The sequence below is a fragment of the Macrobrachium rosenbergii genome, chromosome 11, assembly GCF_040412425.1.
Source record: "Macrobrachium rosenbergii isolate ZJJX-2024 chromosome 11, ASM4041242v1, whole genome shotgun sequence".
Lineage (NCBI taxonomy): Eukaryota > Metazoa > Arthropoda > Malacostraca > Decapoda > Palaemonidae > Macrobrachium > Macrobrachium rosenbergii.
The window spans coordinates 28,287,934-28,310,279 of NC_089751.1; the positions used below are offsets into that span (position 1 = coordinate 28,287,934).

Here is a 22,346-nt window from a genome sequence, read left to right on the forward strand (position 1 = left end):
TCAAAACACGGAGTGTTAATGACTGTATTCGGACATTTAAACAATTTTAGTTCTATCATTTTACATTTCAGGTACCTACCTGGGTGAAAGGCATATTCAGTTCATCACCTATTTTAGCAAGAGAACAAAAACTTTTTATTTTCTAATGACGAGTACCACGTATCAGCTACTCTTTATTCCTGTGTGAATTTCAAGTCTAGACTCACATAATTCTGTATTGCTCATTCTTTCCCTTTAAACTTAATTTTTTTCTTTCAGTGTATAAGTTTATGGCATTGGCCTATATTATTGGCGTAAACACCAAAATTACCCCAAATTTTTAATTTTAATTAATAGCCGCCGTTTGGGAAAAATTCGAGACTTGTGCCGACCCAGAAGGGAAGCGTGGCCCTTAACTTAGGTTTAATAATAAAAAAAAAGTACTGCATAACAATGTCGTATAAGTTTTTTTTTTCTGAGCCACTGTTAACGTCGAAAGAACAGCTCTTTATCAGGCAAAACTTATCAAACTATTCTGGCATTTTAGTAAACGCGTAACTTTGTAAACTCCAGTATGAGTAATGCCATGGTTTCATTGCGAAAATGACATGCTCACTGGGTGGGAAACAAGCAGACAACTAAAAATAATGTAGGATAATTAGGCACAAGTGAACACTTGTAAGAAATTCAGTTTAAGACAAGCACCACTGCAAGTTTTTTTCTCTCTTTATCATCATCATTATTCCTTTTTTTTTTTTTTTTTGTTTCTGATGTCTTCCTTTCGGTTTATTTTGGTCCCTCAAGCTGATCAATTTATTTATTTTGCATTACTAGTTCTTTGTGCCATAACAATTATTTAAATAGAAAGATATATCTTAATTTGTTGTCTTAAATGTTTCTTAGGTTTTCACATCTTGTTACTTGGGGTAACATAATGAATAGTATTCAACTGTCCGTCTTTCTATATCTCTGTTGCATCTCACTCTCGGTGGAATATTTTTATAGGAGTCTTTATATATTTCCATTTTATTGGTTACGCGATGCATGCCAAAATACATAATCTTCATACATTTCATGCTCTAATCTTCATATATTTCATGCTCTAATAGGTAGCCGATGAATCTCAACAAGAACTGGCGTAAGCCCATCACATCCCATGGGGATACATTCATAACTATTTTGGCTTTTTTGTTATTGTGACCACTGGGCCTTCAGCAATTAATTTGGTATACCAAAGCCAATACATGCAGTCTCTGGGTATACCCTTATAGTAAGATTTCATATGGAACATGTATCGAGTTACCATTTATCATATTTGTATTTATATTTACAGCCATATCATTGAACTAATTATGTGAAGACATAAGACAAAAATTTACCAATGATAGAAAATGTTAAAATAAAATTATTGTTGACATTCAAGGAATTGTTGGTAAGGAACCTTACCATAAATCATGTTTCAGCACAGAGGCTAAGAAACGTGGTATCAGAAAATAACTACAATCACTAACAGAAAAAATAAAACACTGTACCATAACTCAGTTGCCTGATGCTCTTGCCAAGATGGAGTAAAATCATCAACAGTATTTATCATTTAAATTAACTTCATCTTCCAAACCTTTCCTATCGTCATTCATTTGAATTATCAGGAGGGAACACTTTTTGTTGTCAGATTTTAGAGTGCCTCTAAATACCTTTTCTTTCGAGTCAATCCTATTTCTCGAATGAGTTTAATGTTTTTTTTAATAAGTTATTTCCTAATCTTCACATTTGGTTAAATCCTGGTGCTGTGTACTCAAAGATCCCTCATCCATCATTTTCGTTAAGTTAGTCTAGATTAACTGATTTTGATTTTAAATGGATTATTTTTTGTTTTTAATCATGTTTATAGCAAAAAAAATTTCCCAGCTTACAAATTCAGAACATCCAGTCTGGAAAATACTTCGATTCTACATGGAACATGAAAATGTTCGTTTTCTATACAGATTCTTTACTGAATTTGAGAATGTTGATTATCTTGCATATTAAATGCAATTTTGGGTACGAACATAATAAAAGCTACATAAATTAAGTACCAAAATGTCAAATTTAGCCGTATAAAGCAAAAACGAGTTTTCTTTTTTTATTACATATTATAACTATGTTACCATAAGATTCGAACAACCTTCCATCAGCTGACTTATCATAAGCTCGACCACCATGTGAAGATGAACGATAACTACAGTAAAATAGAGGCTCTTGTTAAGGTAGTTCTAGCTATAAAAGGGTTATAGAGATGTGGAAAATATATATAATTACTAAATATTAATAAAAAAGTACTTAAATACTGAAATATTGGCAGTAAATTTGAAATTTGCGCTTCAATAAAAATACTATTGATCTCTATTTCCAAGTCGACGATTCAGAAAGTTGGTAAACAGAATCCCGAGGGTTGAGTTGACAGGAGAACGGCAAAGGCCAAAATGTCGGGAAAGGACAAAATCAACATTTTCCCCTCTCGGGGGTAAGTATTACATATTCAGAAGTTGCTTGGGTGATTCGATATGTTCCCATTAAAGTTCTGGGTCTGAAATAAGAGTAAACTGTCACATCTTCATATCCCTCCTGAGTCTTCTGGTGAAGCAGGCTAAGCTAAACCATCTACTTCATCAGGAGACTCGACTGACATGAGAGGACATCTCGGTTTATTTTATTTTAAACGGAGAGTAGGGTAACTTCGAATTTGGGCTTGCATCGACTGCAGATTTTATTCTGACTTGACGGCAAAATTACCGACGGTCGTGTCCAGCATAATCGCTAGAGGTACCAAAAATCTCATTTCCCTAGAGAGCCCATCTGATAATTCATTAGTTTGGTTAATTTAAAGAGCCTGTCTTAATTCTGGCCATCCAGAGAACACTGCATTCTTCCGAGTGTGCACTTGTACGCAGTCAGGTTCAATTTGTGGGCTCAGGTAGTCAAGACTTATTGATCATAACTAGGCTAATCCACATAGGATAGGCTAGGATAATCAGCTAATGGGCTGTTATATTTTGTAGGATATGGTAATAGCTTATAAGTGACCAATATACATTAGAGGGGTAGTTTGTCTATCCTTGGGATGCGCCTATAGCTCGTTAACAATGACTCCAAATGCAAAATTGCATAGAATTGAAGTTGTTCAGTGTGCCAAAATCTACCAAGAAAATAATTTACCTGGCCAGTTTGCGTGAACTTGCTGACAGACAATTTTTTCAGCGGAACATAACTTTTTTGAAGTACCCAGTTGATGTGAACAGTGCCATGCCACACTGCTGTAGTGCAGCGCTCCTCTCACCCTGTAGTTCCTAAGGCTGCTGTCGGACGTTGCCCTGACGTGATCGCGAGAAATTTAATGCTATCCAATTGTATGCCCCGTTGACCCAGGTCATTCCCTCAGGCCATGGATTAAATACATCTAACCAATCAGAATTTGTTCCGACACAATGTACAAACCCTCGGTCCTTTTCATTAGGAATTATTTTCAGCGTAGGCTGGAAACGGCTGTTGAACTTTCGAACAAGGTGGTTAGGCAGTTAACTACCGTCCGGAAGGCGGGAGTACCTCCTACCCGGATGTAAACATTCCAATTTGCTTTCGGCCATCGTAGAATGCGGACGTTCTCGCTCTCTGCCTGACTGCCCTTCAGCTTTCTCAGTGGGATTTTTCCTTGCTTATGTGTAACAATGAATGTTGATAAGCCTTCTAAGCCCTCCTATCCCCAGTGTGTATGTCCTGGGGTAGGAGACAAGAGATGTAATACTTTTCGATCTAGTGTCGACATGGACCCACACGCCTTCTGCCCAACTTGCAGGGGATGTGTGTGTTCGTGCGGCACTCCTTGTAGTGAGTGTTGTGCCTGGTCTCCTGAGCAATGGAAGAGGTTCGAAGGGAGGAAACACTACCGTCGGAAGCCCGCCAAGGAATCGTCTGAGGGTAACACACCCCTGACGACTCCAGTGGTGGCTAACCCGTCAGGATCGTTTCTCCCTCCCTGCGAACTTCCCCTGCTTGCTCCCTCTCCCTTGGGTGAAGACTCCCCCTCCCCTTCTTCATTCGTTTCATCAGGTGTGGAAGGGCGTGGGGGAGCGGTTGCTCAGGACATCCTCTCTGGGGGCGAAATTTTTATCCCTGGAGCGAGTGGAGGCTTCCCATTTTGACCCGACTGTATCCTCAGGTTTGGGTGTGGAAGCGCCTTCTATGGACCAGGTATCAGACTTGTCCTCTGCCTGGCTACACCTGGGTGTACCTGGCGTTCCATCACTGGAAGGCCTGGTGTCCCACTTGTCTGGCACTCCAGTGACAACCCACTCAGTTACCACTTCCACCACCACGACTGTCACCATGTCGGTGTTCAGGAAGCTGCCTGTGACGGTGGCTTTGCATCTAGACACCCAGGTTTTGGCTGCCCCCTGGGTTCCTGGCCCCACTTTCTCGCCCTGGTCCTTCTTATATGGTGATGTCGTCGGCGCCATACGTGACAGTGCCTGATCCAGTAGCTGACTCTGGCTCGTATTTGACAGTGGTCCCGGCTCCTCGCTTCCCAGTCTCTCGGCCCGGCCTGGCTGCTGACGCGCTACCCGTGCCTTCGACCCTGGCTCAGCCCATGCCTGGCTGCTCACGTGCCACCTGTGCCTTCAACCCTGGCTCCTCACCTGGACATTCCTGACTGCCGCGCTGATGTATCTGCCCCGGCAACTGCTGGCCGGAGCACCGTCTCCACTCCCCAGGTTGCGCCTGCTGCTGTGGCCCCCCTGGTTGCTCCTATGTCTTCGGCTGCTCCTGCATGGTTTGGCAACCTGACCTCTATCCTGAGAAAGATAGCAAAGAAGCCAAAGAAGAGATCGCGAAAGGTGTCGTCGTTGTCTTCGTCTGCTGCTTCTTCCTCTTCTCCTTCTGAGGCTCACCAGCCAAAGAAAAAGAAGCCTGCCCTCCCTCCAAAGAAGTCTCGCACCAAAACCTCTAAGGGACTGCCTCCTTCCACAAGGAAGGCAGTGGGATCTCTCGCTGGCTCTTCCAGATCCATGGATTGGGGAACTGCTGCACTGACCCCCGGGTCAGTCACATCGGGAGCGAAGGGCGTGCAGACCAAGGTCCGCACTCCCCCTGCTGCGCCGAAGAACCCTGCTTCTAAGGCCAGCAGGTCCATGTCGGACATTCGTTCGATAATCGCTCCGAGCACCCAGGTTTCCAAGGAGACCCGAGTACCCCAGTCTGGTACGGGAGAAACCTCTCTCCGTACAGACTCGGGCGTGGGGTGAGAGAAAGAGTCCGGGCATGCAGGTGCCCCGACTCTTCCTGCTGGTACTGCTACGAGTACCAAGCCAGGTTCCCAGGAAGGTGCACCAGTCCCTCGAGTCCGGACACCTGGAGAAGCAGAGAAGAGGTCCCCTGCTCTGTCTTCCCAAGAGGTTTTGGCCTCAAAGAAGACTGGGGCGCATCTAGAGGACAGCGCAAGTTTGCGTCAGCCAGCCACGCGCTCAACTCCTCCCAGCCGCTCCGCTCTCCTCGGGAGACTGCTACGCCCAGGCGAAAGCACTCTCCTCGACCCAGGCTGCCGTCACCACCGCAGGTTGGTGACTGCTCCTGGCCCGCTGCCCCTGTTGGTTCTGCCAGCAAAGCCAGTGGGAGCACCCGATCCTCCTCGCCTGTCCCCTCTACCTCCTGGGCTCCTTCCAAGGGGCACGAGTCGGGCAGGAAGAACTCTGGCAAGTTGTCTCCCCAGAGTTCTACCTCGGGGGCATACATGCCTGGCTCGGTCCTCGGTTCGGCCAGGTCTTACGCCCGCGTGGTGCAGGAAGGATCACGGGGGTCTGCTGAGGTTCTCCTTCCTGCAGGGAGAGTAGATCGGGAGGACCGCACCCTGGAAGGACTCAAGGGTCCTCTTCCCCAGGATGCGGACACCCCTGAGATACAGAGGATGTTTGCTGAGGTTATTGCGCTGATTCGTCAGCACAATGATCTCGGAGAAGGGACCACGGCCTCGTCTGTGGACCGTCCTTCACGCCTCGAATCCTACTGGGGACCCAAGAACGAACCCAAGGCTTTGGTGGGGCTGCTGTGTCCACGTTTGCCGAGGAGGTCCTCGATCAAGTGAAGGTCTTGTGTCTGGGCAGGACAATTTTCTCGGATCGAACCGCTCGGATAAGCTTCTTCCCCCTCCTCTGCCTCGCCAGAAGCGCTTCTTTGCTCCGTCGGAGAGGGCATTGCTGCCTAAACAAGTTGATCCGGACCTGATTTGTCTTGATCAGGGTCTTATGTTGCAGCAACTTACTGCAGAGAGTATTTCCCTCCCTCAGCAAGAAGCCACAACCCTGGAAGCCACCGCTATGGCAGCCTTCCAGGCAGTCTCCTGGCTGGATATGTGGTCTTTCACAGTATCCAAGGTGGCTTCTTCCTCGGGTGCTGTTGTACCCGGGGAGGACTCTGCCTTTGGGAGACTGTGCCAGTCTGGAGGTAGGGCTGTCTCCTACCTCACCCACCAGATGGCAAACCTGTGGGCTAACCTGGTCCTGAAGTGAAGGGATGCCGTTCTCTCTCGCTTCTCCAGGTCCGTGGGGCCCCGAGTCGACAACGATCCTGCGGAATGGACCGTTGCTGGGTTCCGCCTCTCTCTTCCCTAGAGAGTTGGTGGAAGCTGCAGTGGACAAGCGCCGGGCCGATGACAGTGACCGGCTTGTCCACCAGGCAGTGGCAAAGACCTCCGGGTCTTCGCGTTCCACTGCAGCCAGGCCCTCGGGTCAGGCTGGCACTTCCTCGGCCCCTAAGAAGTCCCAGTCTTTGAAGGGGTCCCGTGGAAACACCTGGCCTTCTTCTTCCTCTAGAAAGGGTGGGTCCTTCCGCCCCTTTCAGCCCACTTTCCAACCCGGAAAAGGGGGCAAGGGGAAGAAGAAGGGGAAACGCTAGGGGCGGCGTTCCCCCCAAATGCTGCTGAAGGTGGGGGGTTGCCTGTTGAGCCATTGGGCAACATGACAGCAGCACTGAGCTGAGGCCTGGATAGTGGATGTCCTTCGGGAGGGATATCTGCTACCCTTCGAGTCTCAGCCTCCCCTCACCTACTCTCTGGTCCATCTCCGCACATACGTCCAAGGAACTCCGAAGGACTCCGCACTACAGCAGGAAGTACAAGCCATGCTGAGCAAGGGTGCTGTGGAAGTCGTATCGGACCAGTCTCCAGGCTTTTACAGCTGCATCTTTCTCGTAGAGAAAGCCACAGGGGGATGGAGACCAGTCATAGACCTTTCTCCCCTGAACCGATTCGTTCGCCAGACTGAGTTCATGATGGAAACGGCGCGATCTGTGCTTGCTTTCATCAGGGAGAACGACTTCATGCTTATGGTGGACTTGAAGGATGTGTATTTCCAAGTACCCATTCATCCGTCCTCTCGCAAGTACCTCCGCTTTATCCTCGGGGAGACGGTCTTCCAATTCAGGGAACTCTGCTTCGGGCTCTCGACCGCTCCCCAAGTGTTCACGAGTCTTCTCTCTCGTGTCAGCTTGGGCCCACTCACACGGGATACGTCTGTTGAGGTATTTCGACAACTGGCTCGTCCTGGCAAGCTCCCGCTCGCAGTTGTTGCAGGACAGGGATCGACTCCTCGAGTTTTGCCGCGATCTTGTGATCTTGGTGAACCTCGAGAAGTCAGATCTCACCCCCAAGCAGAGGATAAAGTACCTGGGCATGCTGATAGACACGGTAGCAGCGAAAATCTCTCCCTCAAACTCTCATATTCAGGCAGGCAGCACAGCTGTTCCTGTCACGACAGGAGAAGCCAGCCCAGCAATGGCAAGTTGTCATCGGTCACCTGTCGTCGCTGGAGAAGCTGGTAGAAGCTGGTACCTCATGGGCGTCTTCACCTACGGTCTTTACAATGGAGGCTAAAGGAGTATTGGTCCCAGTCCTTTCTCATCCCTCTTTCCAAGGAGGTGAGAGAGGACCTTTGCTGGTGGATGAACGACAGGAACCTCTTGATAGGAGTATCCCTGCATACTCCCCCTCTGGACATGATGCTGTTCCCAGACGCATCGACCGAGGGATGGGGCACACACCTGGAGGAGTTGCTGACTTTGGGAGTGTGGCACCGAGACGACAAGCACCTTCACATCAACCCCCTGGAACTCAAGGCAGCCTTCCCGGCTCTCCAAGAGTTCCGGGATCGAGTGATGGGACACTCCGTGGTGCTGATGAGCGACAATACCATGGTAGTGGAATACGTCAATAATCAGGGAGGTCTTATATCCCTCCTGCTCCACCAGTTGATGATGCAGGTGCACGAGTGGGCCGTGACTCACTCGGTAGAGCTGTCAGCCAGGTACATTCCAGGCAAGAGGAATGTTGTGGCAGACAAGCTCAGCCGCCAGAATCAGGTGATCGAGACCGAATGGTCCCTTCACTCAGAAGTGACAGAAAGGCTATTTGACCTGTGGGGGCGTCCAGTCATCGACCTGTTCGCCACCCGGCACAACAGACAACTCCAGGTCTTCTACTTGGTCGTGCCGGACCCATGGGCTGCTGCGGAGGATGCCTTTCCCCCGTTCTGTCTGATTCGCCAAGTGATCAACCAAGTGAAGATCACTCCGAATCTCAGAATGATTCTGGTGGTATCCCGACCTGCTAGCTCTCCTCTCCGAGGCTCCGAGAGAGATGCTCCCCTGGCCCAACCTGCTGTGTCAATGCCACGTGGAGCATTATCACCAGGCAGTGCAGTCCCTGTGTCTTCACAGCTGGAGGTTATCCACCACCTCCTGCAAGCAAGAGGCTTTTCACGTCGCGCAGCAACAGAGATGGCCGGATACCTCAGATGATCCTCCGCAGCGGTATACCAGGGAGTGGTCTGTCTTCTGTGATTGGTGTCGTCGACAGGGCATCTCTCCGGTCGGAGCTACTGTTCAGCAGGTCGCGGACTTCCTTGTCTTCCTTAGCCAAGAGAAGCTTCTCTCCGTTTCAGCAGTGGAAGGCTACCGCGCCGCACTAGGCCTAGTCTTGCAGCTGAAAGGAGTAGACATCTCTTCCTCCTTCGAGAAATCCGTACTGATGAGAAGCTTCAAAAGGTCTTGCCCACCCAGGGATCTCAGGCCCCCCTGCGTGGGATGTGACTCTCATTCTAAGGAGCCTGTCTCGTGCACCGTACGTACGAGCCTTTATGAGAGTCGTCAGACAGGGATCTGACCCTCAATATCGTCTTCCTGCTGGCCCTGGCATCAGAGAAGAGAGTTGGCGAACTACATGGACTTTCCTTCAGTGTTAAACACTTGAGGGGATGGGGATCAGTTACGCTCGATTTCGTCCCGGATTTCGTAGCGAAGACTCAGAATCCTTCAGCCCTGACACACGGTTCGAGTCCTTCACAATCCCCTCCCTAGAGGACTTTGTAGGTAATGAACCAGACGAGATGCTACTGTGTCCTGTTAGAGTGCTGTGACGCTATCTGAAGAGGACTCTACGTCTCTGGCCTGAGTGTTAACGAATCTTCGTTAGTACTGGCTCGACCAAGAAAGAAATGTCCAAGAACATGATCTCTTTCTGGCTTCGTGAGACAATAAGGAGAGCGTATTCTGCTGCAGGAGAAGACGACACCGGTACGCTTCGTCCGAGAGCTCACGAAGTCGGCAGCATTGGTCCGTCCCTCGCATTCCAGAGGAACATGTCGGTTCTGCAGGTGCTGAAGGCAGGTGTGTGGTCCCAACAGACCACCTTCACCTCCTACCTCCGGGATGTTGCTCACAGGTCCTTGGACACTTTTCCTTGGATCCTGTGGTGACTGCTCAACAAGTTATGTAGCTTACCCAGCTCCTCTAACAGGACAGGTTGCATCTTGCGTAAGATGTACGGTTGTGATTGAAAGAATGCATGTGGAGTGACTGGGCTCTCTTCTTTCTCCCCATCCTGGCGCTCTTCCCACGGGCAGGGAGCGGACATGCCGTTACATGCTGGATCTGGCGGTTAATGCAGGTGAGCACCCAATGGGAGCTCCCATTCTATTTTCTGTTCAGGTTGATAGAAGCAACCCCACTCCTTACCCTTGCAAGGGGGGAAGGAGACCATGACTATAAGACAGACCCAATGCCTGTGATTACCTTAATGTCATCCGACTCCAAGTTCTTCCTAGCCTGCTTTGCATGAACTGACGATTCCTCTTTCATGCAAAGGGACCCAGAAGTCTGACAACTTATCCTGCGCTTCTTACAACCCGATCACTTTGTCAGAGGCAGTTTTCCCTTCCTCGCTTTTTCGACCAGGAAGGGGAGACAAGGTGTGGTGAACTCCAGTCAGTTCAGGAGACTCACTCATATTCCTCCCTCCCAACCAGTGAGTCTTCCTAATGTAAAGGACCGAGGGTTTGTATATTGTGTCGGAACAAATCACAATTTTTAAAAGTAAATTGTGTTTTTCCTAACTATACAAACCCGAGGTCCTTTGCATTTCATGCCCACCTCATGCCACCCCTCAATCTGATACCTGGCCTGAAAGGCAAATTGGAATGTTTACATCCGGGCAGGTGGTACTCCCGCCTCCCGGATGGTAGTTAACTGCTTAACCACCTTGTTTGAAAGTTCAACAGCCGTTTCCAGCTGAAAGTAATTCCTAATGTAAAGGACCTCGGGTTTGTATAGTTAGGAAAAATACAATTTACTTTTAAAAATTGTGATGTCTGATCAGTATGATTCATAGAATTACACCCTGACCCACAGTCACCCTTTATTTTCGTCTTTGGCCGCCGAGATGTAGTGTCACGATAAAATTGTGTTCCCTAACATTGTGTCCACTGACGAATTTAACTCCTGAGCGATATTTAAAATCTGTTCTGTATCCATTTTGGGCGTTTCTGGATTTAATCAAACATGTCTATCCACTCAAAAGCTTCCCAACACCCCCGTCTCTGATTTACTTTCCCAGCCGAAAACAATAAGATCTGGACCCAGACCCAGTACTTCCGATTCACGTGAACTCTCGATCACTGCAAAGAATCCGAGGCTGGTACCCTCATGGTCGGACAGCAGTGATATTGAGTAAGGTAAGCGGTGCAGTTCTCTTTCTTTGTGGTTAACATTGCTTAATGAATGATGATGATTTGGACCTACTTTAGTTAAGGGGTTCCATGCATTCGAGTTATTACTTGGTTACAACAGCCGCGGGTCCAGGGGGCCCCTGGCCAGGTCAGGGCACGCCACCCTAAGTAAGGTTAGGTTGGGTTGGGATTGGTTAGGTCAGGACACAATATTCTAGATTAGGTTGGGTTTTGGTCTGTGTGGGTAGGTCATAGCCAGTGCCAAAGCAGGTGTCCGAACAGATCATTAGTCGCGCTGATCGGAACCACAGGACAAACTTATCCACATGTTCAAGTTACTGGGTTAAACGGCAGGGGTCCAGGGGGGTGAAGCCCCCGACCAGGTCAGGGCACGGTGCCCTAAGTCAGGATAGGTTGGGTTGTGTTAGGTTACGTCAGGACACAATACTCTAGGTTCAGTTAGGTTTTGGTTTGTTTGGGTAGGTCACAGCCAGTGACGAAGCACGTGTCCGAACTGATCTCTAGTCCCCATGATTGGAACAACGGGACACGCATGATGTAGCTGTATGTATGTAGAGTGGCGGATCAGTCTGTCAGTATCGAGTACACCCTGTACTGTTTCTTATGTAGGTAAGCAGTAGCATAGGCTAGAGGTGTCCTTAGGTACATTAGGGTAGACTACCCGAATGTTGTAGATCAAAGCGGACCTTCGATGATGGTTGTCCAGAGAAAGACTTTGAGAAGGGAAGTCTCTTCTACATATGCACCCCGACCTAGAATTCTATTCCGATGCTTCAGATCCAAGTTGGGGAGCCCTTTTAGGGAGTCGGAAGATCTCAGGGATGTGGTCAGTAGATCAGAGAGCTCACCACATCAACGTAAAGGAATTGACGGCCACTCACCTGGGCCTCCAGGCCTTCTCTCTCTACTCTACTTGTTTCCAGCAAAGTAGTACAGTAGCAGTTTACGTGGACAGCACCACAGCTCTGTCATATGTCCGCAAACAAGGGGCACCCATTCCTTCACTCTATATGAGACGGCGAAAGACCTCCTTCTCTGGGCGTAGGGGAACAGGTGAAGGTTATCACTCGCTTCATTCAGGGGAAAATGAACATCCTCGCAGATGAGTTGAGCCATTGTAATCAAGCTCTCCAGACAGAGTGGACCCTGGACTCCCTCGTATGTGATGATCTCCGAAAGCTCCGGGGCAAATCACCTGTGGACCTCTTTGCGACGTTGAGAAATCATTGTCTGCCTCTCTTTTTGCTCCCCAGGTCGGACCCTTCGCAAGGGCGACGGATCCATGCTATTGGACTGGACGGGCCTGGACATCTAAGCATTTCCATCTTTCAGGTTGATCAGGGAGGTGATCAATAAGTTCTCCTCTCACCAGAACGTCTCTATGACCCTGATCGCTCCGTTCTGACCCAGGAAGGAATGGTTTCCGGGGCTGCTGTGACTGTTAGTGGACTTTCCAAGACTCCTTCCACAAAAAGAGTTGCTGCTCAGACAGCCCCACATCTTCAGGTTCCATCAAGGATTGTCCACCCTGACCCTGACAGGCTTCAGACTGTCAGGAGCCTCGTCAGAGCAAAAGGATTTTCAAGGCGGGCAGCAGAAGCTATTGCTAGGTGCAGACAATCTTCTTCTAGAAGCTTTACCAATCCAAGTGGGCAGTTTTCAGAGGATGTTGCAGCTGCAATAACATCTCTTCTTCTGAGACCTCTATAAACCAGACTGCTGACTTTTTCTTTTCCTGAGGACGGACAGGAAGTTGTCTTCTTCCACTATCAAGGGGTGCAGGTCAATAGTTCTTCAGTGTTTAAACATAGAGACCTGGATCTGTCCTCTAATCAGGATCTCAGTGACCTCATCAGATCCTTTGAAACTTCCAAACTAGAAAAGCCTGGATTAGTCTCCTGGAATTTGGACGTTGTTCTGAAGTGGCTCTCTGGTCCAACTTTCAAACCTTTCAGCTCGGCCTCTTTTAAGAACCTCACCAAGAAGACTCTTTCTCGTGGCATTGGCTACCGCCAGATGCGTTAGCGAGTTGCAAGTCTTCAACAAGAGAGTAGGCTTTTCGCATGGAAATGCAGTATGCTCTCTCTCTCTCTCTCTCTCTTGGTGTCCTCACCAAGAATGAGGACATTTCCAAGCCATGACCTCGCTCATTCATTATTAAGAATTTGACTGACATCCTTGGTCCAGAGGAACAAGAGAGACTTCTTTGTCCTGCGAGAGCCTTGAAGTACTACCTTCAAAGGACAGAAAAGATCAGAGGACCTTTGGACAATCTTCGGTGCTCTGTGAGGAACCCTTCACATCCCATGTCAAAGAATGCTCTTTCCTTTTTCCTGAGAAGCTTGATTACGGAAGCTCATTCTCCAGTTTAAGAAGACGTCTTACCTACCCTTAAGGTCAGAGCTCGTGAGGTTTGGGCCGTCGCAACTTCTCTGGTTTATCGACATAGAATGTCTCTCGAGAACATTCTGCAATCAACATTTTGGAAGTGTAGGTCAGTTTTCGTTTTGCATTACCTTAAAGACATAGAACTGTGTCTGAAAATTGTTGTACTTTGGGTGGTCCGTTATCCGTGGCTGGCATGGTGTTGAGAAAGGAAGCATAGGGGGCCTTCTGTCCCTCTGTTTTCCTCTCGCCTTGATTTCAGGGGTTGAGTCAAAAGTGGTTGGGTTGGTGGTTTTTATTCCAGTGTGGGTGACAGCATTGTTTTTAATTTTAGTCTCGCCCAGGGCAAGGGCATTCTCTTTAATCTTTGTCAACCATCAGTGAACCTCCATGGCTGCAAAGTACCCACTAAAGTGGGGCGATTCTTGGCCATTCTGCCACGCCCTCTACAGGTTAAAATGAGCACCGACTAGAGGCAGTACCCACCTGCAGTAGCTCTCTTAGCAGGTAAGGAACAACAAGCATTGTACCAATGCTAGCAACCTTTCTATTTCAAAGTCATTACTTTTATTAATGTTTTGGAGTAGAATCAGCTATGTTATTACTTGGTAAATCACTTATATAAAAATGGACATCAGGCCTCAAACGAATTGAAGCTCTCTGCTGAGTTGTACCTATCAGTCCTGAATGTGGGCGGGGCCTTGTCACCTACACAAATGATGGTAGCGCCACTGCAAAAATTTGAATTTTGTTAGACTGCCATGTACAAAGCTAGTAGCTATGTATTTACTTGGTAAGTATATATAAAACCTTATTTTAATAATAAAAATATTTTTGTGATAAAATGATTAAAATTTTCAGGTATAAGCATTTTTAGAGGGTTTTATGGTGTTTAGAACTATCAAAATACTGTAGGCAGTTATAAGCATTTTTAGAGGGGTATCTGCGGATTTGAGCTATTCACAGGGGGTAATGGTACACATCCCCTGCAAATACCGGGGGTTGACCGTACTGTGATCATAAGCTGTTTAGATACAGTTAACTCAGTAAATACACGAGACAAGGTACAGTAAACCCTCCGTATTCGCGTTCTCATGGTTCGCGGACTCACGCATTCGCGGGTTTCTCTGTGGAACATATCTAGCCATCATTTGCGGAAAATTCACCCATTCGCGGTATTTTTCACTGAGAAATATTCACTAATTACTGTATTTTCATATAATTTTCATGAATAAATGCACTTTTTGATGAAACTATTAAAATACTCAGGTATAAGCATTTTTACAGGGTTTTTCTTGGTTTAAGCTATCAAAATGGGCAGTTCTAAGTGTTTTTAGAGGGGTTTTAAGCATTCGCGGATTTGACCTATTCGCGGGGGGGTGTGGGACGCATCCCCCGCGAATACCTTGGGTTCACTGTATTATGTTGGTAAAGTGGGTTATTATTTTTGTGGAAATGGGAATTATTGTTTACCCTGTATTGTTTAGTAATTTTGGATTGGTATTCTTAGGATTTTGTAATCTCTCCTTATGTCTGTATACAGAGAAAAAATTTTGGAGAAAAAATGGGTTATCAAGTAAAACCATGCAGTACTGTATTATCTTTATGTTTTACAGGGCCTTGACGTTGATGAAGGCACGTCTAGCAGGAGCACAGAAAGGACATTCTCTACTCAAGAAAAAAGCCGAGGCTTTGCAAATGCGGTTCCGTCAGATCCTGTCCAAAATTATTGAGGTGAGTTTGGTGAAGTCTCATATATTCATTACTGAAATACTTAAAGTGATTTCCTACACCTGTAGATATTAACCTCTTACATGTATGCTTTAATCTGCTAGTAAACACTAATAGTCAATCTGAAGTATCACAACTGCATGCATTAATCTGTATTACAATGCAAGCAGTATATTTAATGTCGTTTATTTTGTTAGCACTACCACATTGTAGACCATTTCAGTTGGAGTAAGTGACAAAGAAGCATAACCTCACCCCTAGATAACATGCTTACTGAAAGTGTGCACATCAGTCTTTTAATGATCATTATGAATGTGTTCCTTTTTTCTCAGGGTTATTATCCTTTAAGTTATTTTGCCTCACTCCATGTTTATCTTTAAGTGATGAACAGTGTTTTATAATTCTGTATGTGTCATATTTCTTTGCTGTGGTTTATTCCATCTTATATTAATCATCCTAATTAATCTTTTATCAGTGCAGATATGTAGTTTGACTTGACACAACCCCTTCTGTTTACAATTTGTCTATCTTATGGCCGGCACAGCTCCTTTAGACACTCCAGAAAAACATCAAAAACTCTATCTCTTAGCCTGGTATGCATCTGGGAACAGTCACTGCCCCTTTTGTTGCATGGTCTTTTTGTTATTCTTACCCTTCTTCATAACTCCTCATATTTCATCCTTATTATTACATATGGCTCTCTTATTTTGACATGGTAATAATTTGTATGTAATTTTTCCTACACAAATGCTGCATTCAAACAATTGTTTGATGATGATGGGTGCAAAGACAGACTTTATTACACCAAAGTACTGTAATATAATTATTTGGAATGAATCTTACCTACTATTAAAGTTAGCATATATCTTTGTGCCATTAGGGGCAGTCGGCATACAAAATAAAAAAAATAAACCTTGGCTAACCTGCTTGGAATGTCTCTATAATCACCTGTTTCCCACCAGGTGGCACAGGGATGTTTACGTTCTTGTTAGAATTCTTCATGCCATGTCCTTATGCAAGACAGTGTGAACTGGCTTTAGTAAAAATTTTGACGATTTCTGGCTGATTTTCTCTTGTACGGTATTGTGCTTTTCTGTTTTTGCATTATGTCATCTACAACAAGCAGAGATAAATGCATTAGACTACTGTATATTGGAAAGAGTTTGTGGAAACCAAATGTTTCGAGTGTGCATGGCCACGTAACCTATATGTTAGCCTAGCTGTTGAGGCACAAGTGTGGTTTTGATGTGAAGATAATAAGGAGTGATCTGATGAGAGGGTGAAAATTTTGTGAAGTATCAGAAGATGTTGGAGGCTGATAAATTACGTACAATATACAATTCATTAGGGCACACCATAACCCTACTCAGTCTTTTCCTTTTGTCTTCCTGTGTGCTTCTCTCCCTCCATTAGCCTACATGGTAGCCTAGGTTAATTCCTCTCTCACTCCTCCACCTTCTTTCGCTCCCTATGTGGTTTAGGAGAAAAATAATAGGTAATTGAGAAATATTCTTTCTTTATGGTTAGAAATTTTACTGTATATATTAGGGTGAAGATGGCCTGGATCGATCTTTTTTGGTTTCCCCTGCAAGAGAGGTGTCGGAGCCTTGGCGTCTGTCTGTAGCCCGCCCTCTAGACTGGCCTGGGTCCATTGGTCTTCTCCATGGACAGGGAACCATGGCATGTCTTGGGACCAAGGTCTGTGCCCTTCGCCACCTCTATAAGCAGTCTCTCCAGTTCGGGTTCGGCGCGTTCTCTGGATGAGTTGTTAGGTAGTTTGGCGCTCACGTTCGCCAGCTCACGCATCGTCCGTTTAAGGAGAGTGATAATGGTGTGTGCGAACTGGTATTGTTATTTAAGGATACAGATATTTTGTGTTTGCCCTAGTAGTTCTGAGCTGCTCATCAGTTCTCCTGTTATCATTTGCGCACCCAGTATCATCCTCTGAGAGGACGATAACCCTCCCCTGCCTTACTCAATTTTCCCCTCTATCACTTCATATTCATCACCTTGTGACAGTTGTTCCTTTTCGTATTAGTGGCTCTTCCTCTTCTGCTGCTTACTTATCTAGAGCGAGTTAGCCTAATGATAGAACAGCTCTTGCTTCTCAGCAATCGCCTCTTAAGCGTTGTTCAGATGGCTCTGGCAGTCATCATGGTTACATGTTGACATTATGCAAGAACCCTCTCCCTTCCCCACCCAGCCAGTGTTTGGTTGTTTCTCCTTTGTTCCATTTTTCTTCTTTTGCTGAAGATAAATCCATTGACTGGCACTCTTTAGTTTGCTTCTACCTTGGCCCCTGTTTAAATGAGTAAGAAGTTAACACTGATTATAAGGTGTGTTATCATGGAAGTAGAGTAAGAAACTGTTTAATGTTGAATAGCTCTGCACCTAACAGGAACAGTGTATTGTACTTGCAACTGTGTTTGTAGAGTGAGCTCTTAGGAACAAACCAACCTAGGCAGTGTGCCAGCATGCTGCTGGTTTACTGTAAATAACAGAGGCGATCTCGGAAGTGTATCCTTTAATGCTGGTTCTATTTCTAGTTTTTAAAGCTGCTTAGAGCTGGGTTAGGACTTAGATACAATATAAGTTTTTTCACCTTCCTGTGTTCTGCTTTCGAGTTTCAAGCTCTTGGACCAAGGCCGTAGACTCTTCGGTAAGGTACTTTGGCCTACTTGTGAGGCGGAAGTACGTTTGAACTCAGTATTTCATTCTTAGCACTACAGCTTGATTACTGCAAGAGTAATATATATATATATATATGTATGTATGTATGTATATGTACACACATATATATATGTATGTATATATATATACACACACACATATATATATATATATATATATATATATATATATATATATATATATATATATATATATATATATATATATATACATATATATATATATATATATATATATATATATATATATATATATATATATATATATATATATATATATATATATATATATATATATATATATATATATATATATACATATATATATATATATATATATATATATATATATATATATATATATATATATATATATATATACATATATATATATATATACATATATATATATATATATATATATATATATATATACATATATATATATATATACATATATATATATATATATACATATATATATATATATACATACATATATATATATATATATACATATATATATATATATATACATATATATATATATATATATATACATATATATATATATATATACATATATATATATATATATATATATATATATATATATACATATATATATATATATATATATATATATATATATACATATATATATATATATATATACATATATATATATATATATATATATACATATACATACATGTATATATATATATATATATATATATATATATATATATATATATATATATATATATATATATATATATATATATATATATATATATATATATATATATATATATATATATATATATATATATATATATATATATATATATATATATATATATATATATATATATATATATATATATATATATATATATATATATATATATATATATATATATATATATATATATATATATATATATATATATATATATATATATATATATATATATATATATATATATATATATATATATATATATATATACATATATATATATATATATATATATATATATATATATATATACATATATATATATATATATATATATATATATATATACATATATATATATATATATATATATATATATATATATATATATATATATATATATATATATATATATACATATATATATATATATATATATATATACATATATATATATATATATATATATATATATATATATATATATATATATATATATATATATATATATATATATATATATATATATATATATATATATATATATATATATATATATATATATATATATATATATATATATATATATATATATATATATATATATATATATATATATATATATATATATATATATATATATATATATATATATATATATATATATATATATATATATATATATATATATATATATATATATATATATATATATATATATATATATATATATATATATATATATATATATATATATATATATATATATATATATATATATATATATATATATATATATATATATATATATATATATATATATATATATATATATATATATATATATACATATATATATATATATATATATATATATATATACATATATATATATATATATATACATATATATACATATATATATATATATATATATATATATATATATATATATATACATATATATATATATATATATATATATATATATATATATATATATATATATATATATATATATATATATATATATATATATATATATATATATATATATATATATATATATATATATATATATATATACAGGTTGACCATCACTAATCCGGCAATCAGTAGTCCGGAACAATCAGTAATCCGGCACAAATTTCGCTAGAGTAATTTCCAATGTTTCCGCATTAATTTTCAAATTTCCCGGGTCGCTGTGCTAACTTTCGCTGCGCCGCTTGATTTAAGTGGCGCAGTTTGCGGCATCAACAAACTGGTAGCCTAGCCTACATTATACTGAACTCTATTCACATATTAACAGTATTATACAAACATCAACATAACAGATGTGCATCTTTTTCATGGATCTTTTAAAAAGTTATGCTTTACTACAGTGTTTCCAATTGTATTACAAATTGTGATCAATGTTTTGTTTTGGGAATCGGTATCGTGGTGTTTATTTCGCTGCATTTAACTAAGTTCAAAGCTCTTTTCTTGCTTCTAGTTAGCGTAAATAAATATGGATACTTTATTTATTTGGGGCGAGGATATTTTTCGTTATACGAAGTGTTTTTAAGTCGAGATATAACTTAAATGTCTCGTTGTGAAACTAATTTAGCAATTTTTTTTGTTAATATATGATGTTCTCGGGAATCGCAGCTGGCCGTTTTGGGGAAATGTTTGTTTTGTGTGAAAAAAATCAAGATTCCGTTCGCTATTTTCTCTTGATTTCATCATAATACGAGCTTTACGTATTTATCTTTTATCGGTGTGAAAACAGTAGTAATTTGTATTCTTTCATGCCCAGTAGTTTTGATTAAAATACATTCTCTCCAGTTTTATTTACGGTCGAGTTTCATCCATGTTGCCGATGCATGATAATTTATAGTCATTGGCAGCTTTAACATTGTTTTCTCAGCTTCAGCTACAACTTGCAGCTTAAAGTTACTGTAGCAGTATATTTCCCTGCCGATCTTTTCTCCAAATAAGGGTATAGTGTAAAAAATATATCAGTCCTATTGTACAGTACTTAACGTCATTTGTAACATAACTACAGTAATTGTGTATTACCGTACGATGGTTGAAATGCAAGCACAACAGTTGTAATCCGATACGATTATTAGCAAAACAACAGTTTCCTGTTCGGTTGTTTATGGCTGTATGCATTTATGCAAGAGTATAACGTTACTAACAATACTTTTATCATTCTCTTTTACTTTTTTAACTAGCAGATGGAATAAAGAGATGGAGGAAAAGAAGTTGGTCTCTCTCGCTGCCTGCGCCTGCGTGAAATCTAAAAATATTTTTTCCTAAATATTTTCGTATCGGTATTAATTATTGCTAACCCCATCGTAAACTCGAAATATCGTAAGTCGAATTATCGTAACTCGAGCACTACCTGTATTTGATAATAATTGTCTTTTCTTTATTAACCCACTTGTACTGATTTATGGGATAGTTTAATTCTAAGATGAGGTGCTTAGCTACTGGGTTTCATGTATTCTAGCCTAACAAATGGCTAATCCGGCACCCTCCAGGTCCCAATGATGCCGGATTAGTGATGGTCAACCTGTATATATATATATATATATATATATATATATATATATATATATATATATATATATATATATATATATATATATATATATATATTATAACAGTAAGCCCCCATATTTGCTTTCTCACGATTTGCTGATTTCTTTACGGAATATATATACACATTATTCGCGGAAAATTTGCCCATTCGCGGTTTTTTTTCACTGAGAAATATTCACTAATTACTGTATTTTCATATTTTCATGACTAAATGCATGTTTTGTGATAAAACAATAAAACTATTAAAATATTCATGTACCCAGGTAGTGCTCGAGTTATGATAATTCCCCTTACGATAATTCAATTTTGCGTTGTTGTAAGCAATTAATACTGATACAACAATATAGGAGAGCTGTTAATCAGCTCAGTGGTCTGGTTAAACTAAGGTATACTTAACGACAATATTTATAAAATATTTTTAAATTTTGAGCGGGTGCAAGCAGCAGCGTACAATCCGGCAGCGAGAGAGACCAAATTACAATAGATAAACTTCTTTTCCTCCACCTCTTTATCCCATCTTTTAGTTAAAAAAGTAAAAGAGAATGATAAAAGTATTGTTAGTAACGTTATACTCTTGGGTAAATGCGTAGAGCCATAAACCAAACTAGAAACTGGTTTTCCTAATAACCGAATCGGACAACGACATCCGTTTTGCTTGTATTTCAATCATTGTACGGTAGTAAACACTTACCGTAATTGTTACAAATGACGTTAAGTAGAACAGGACTGATATATTTTTACTTTATACCTTTATTTGCTATGGATAAAAGATTGGCAAGGAAATATACTGCTAACTTTAAGCTGCAACTTGTAGCTGAAGCTGAGAAAACAATGTTCAAGCTGCTAACGATTATAAATTATCGTGCATCAGCAACATGGGTGAAACTCGACCATAAATAAAATTGGAGAGAGTATTTTAATCATAACTACTGGGCATGAAAGAACACATATTACTGCTGTTTTCACGCTGATAAAAGATAGATACGTAAAGCTCATGTTATTATGAAATCAACTGAAAATAGCAAACGGAATCTTGATTTATTCTACACAAAACAAACATGCCCACAATGGCCAACGTCATTTATTAACGGAAAAAAATTGCTAAATTCATTTCACAAAGAGACTTAAGTTATATTTTGACTTAAAAACACTTCATATAATGAAAAATAATCTTGTCCAAAT

The 22,346-nt window shown here is 41.3% G+C and overlaps 1 protein-coding gene across 1 annotated transcript in view; it reads left to right on the top strand.

Moving 5' to 3' along the window:
- The first annotated feature begins 2,353 nt into the window (after nucleotides 1-2,353).
- LOC136843265 (V-type proton ATPase subunit D-like) overlaps nucleotides 2,354-22,346 on the top strand; it is a 43,046-nt gene continuing 23,053 nt past the window's right edge. The window contains exons 1-2 of the mRNA XM_067111392.1: nucleotides 2,354-2,482; nucleotides 15,029-15,146. Coding sequence (XP_066967493.1) covers nucleotides 2,442-2,482; nucleotides 15,029-15,146 — 159 coding nt within the window. The 5' untranslated portion in view covers nucleotides 2,354-2,441. The remainder of the gene's footprint in view (nucleotides 2,483-15,028; nucleotides 15,147-22,346) is intronic.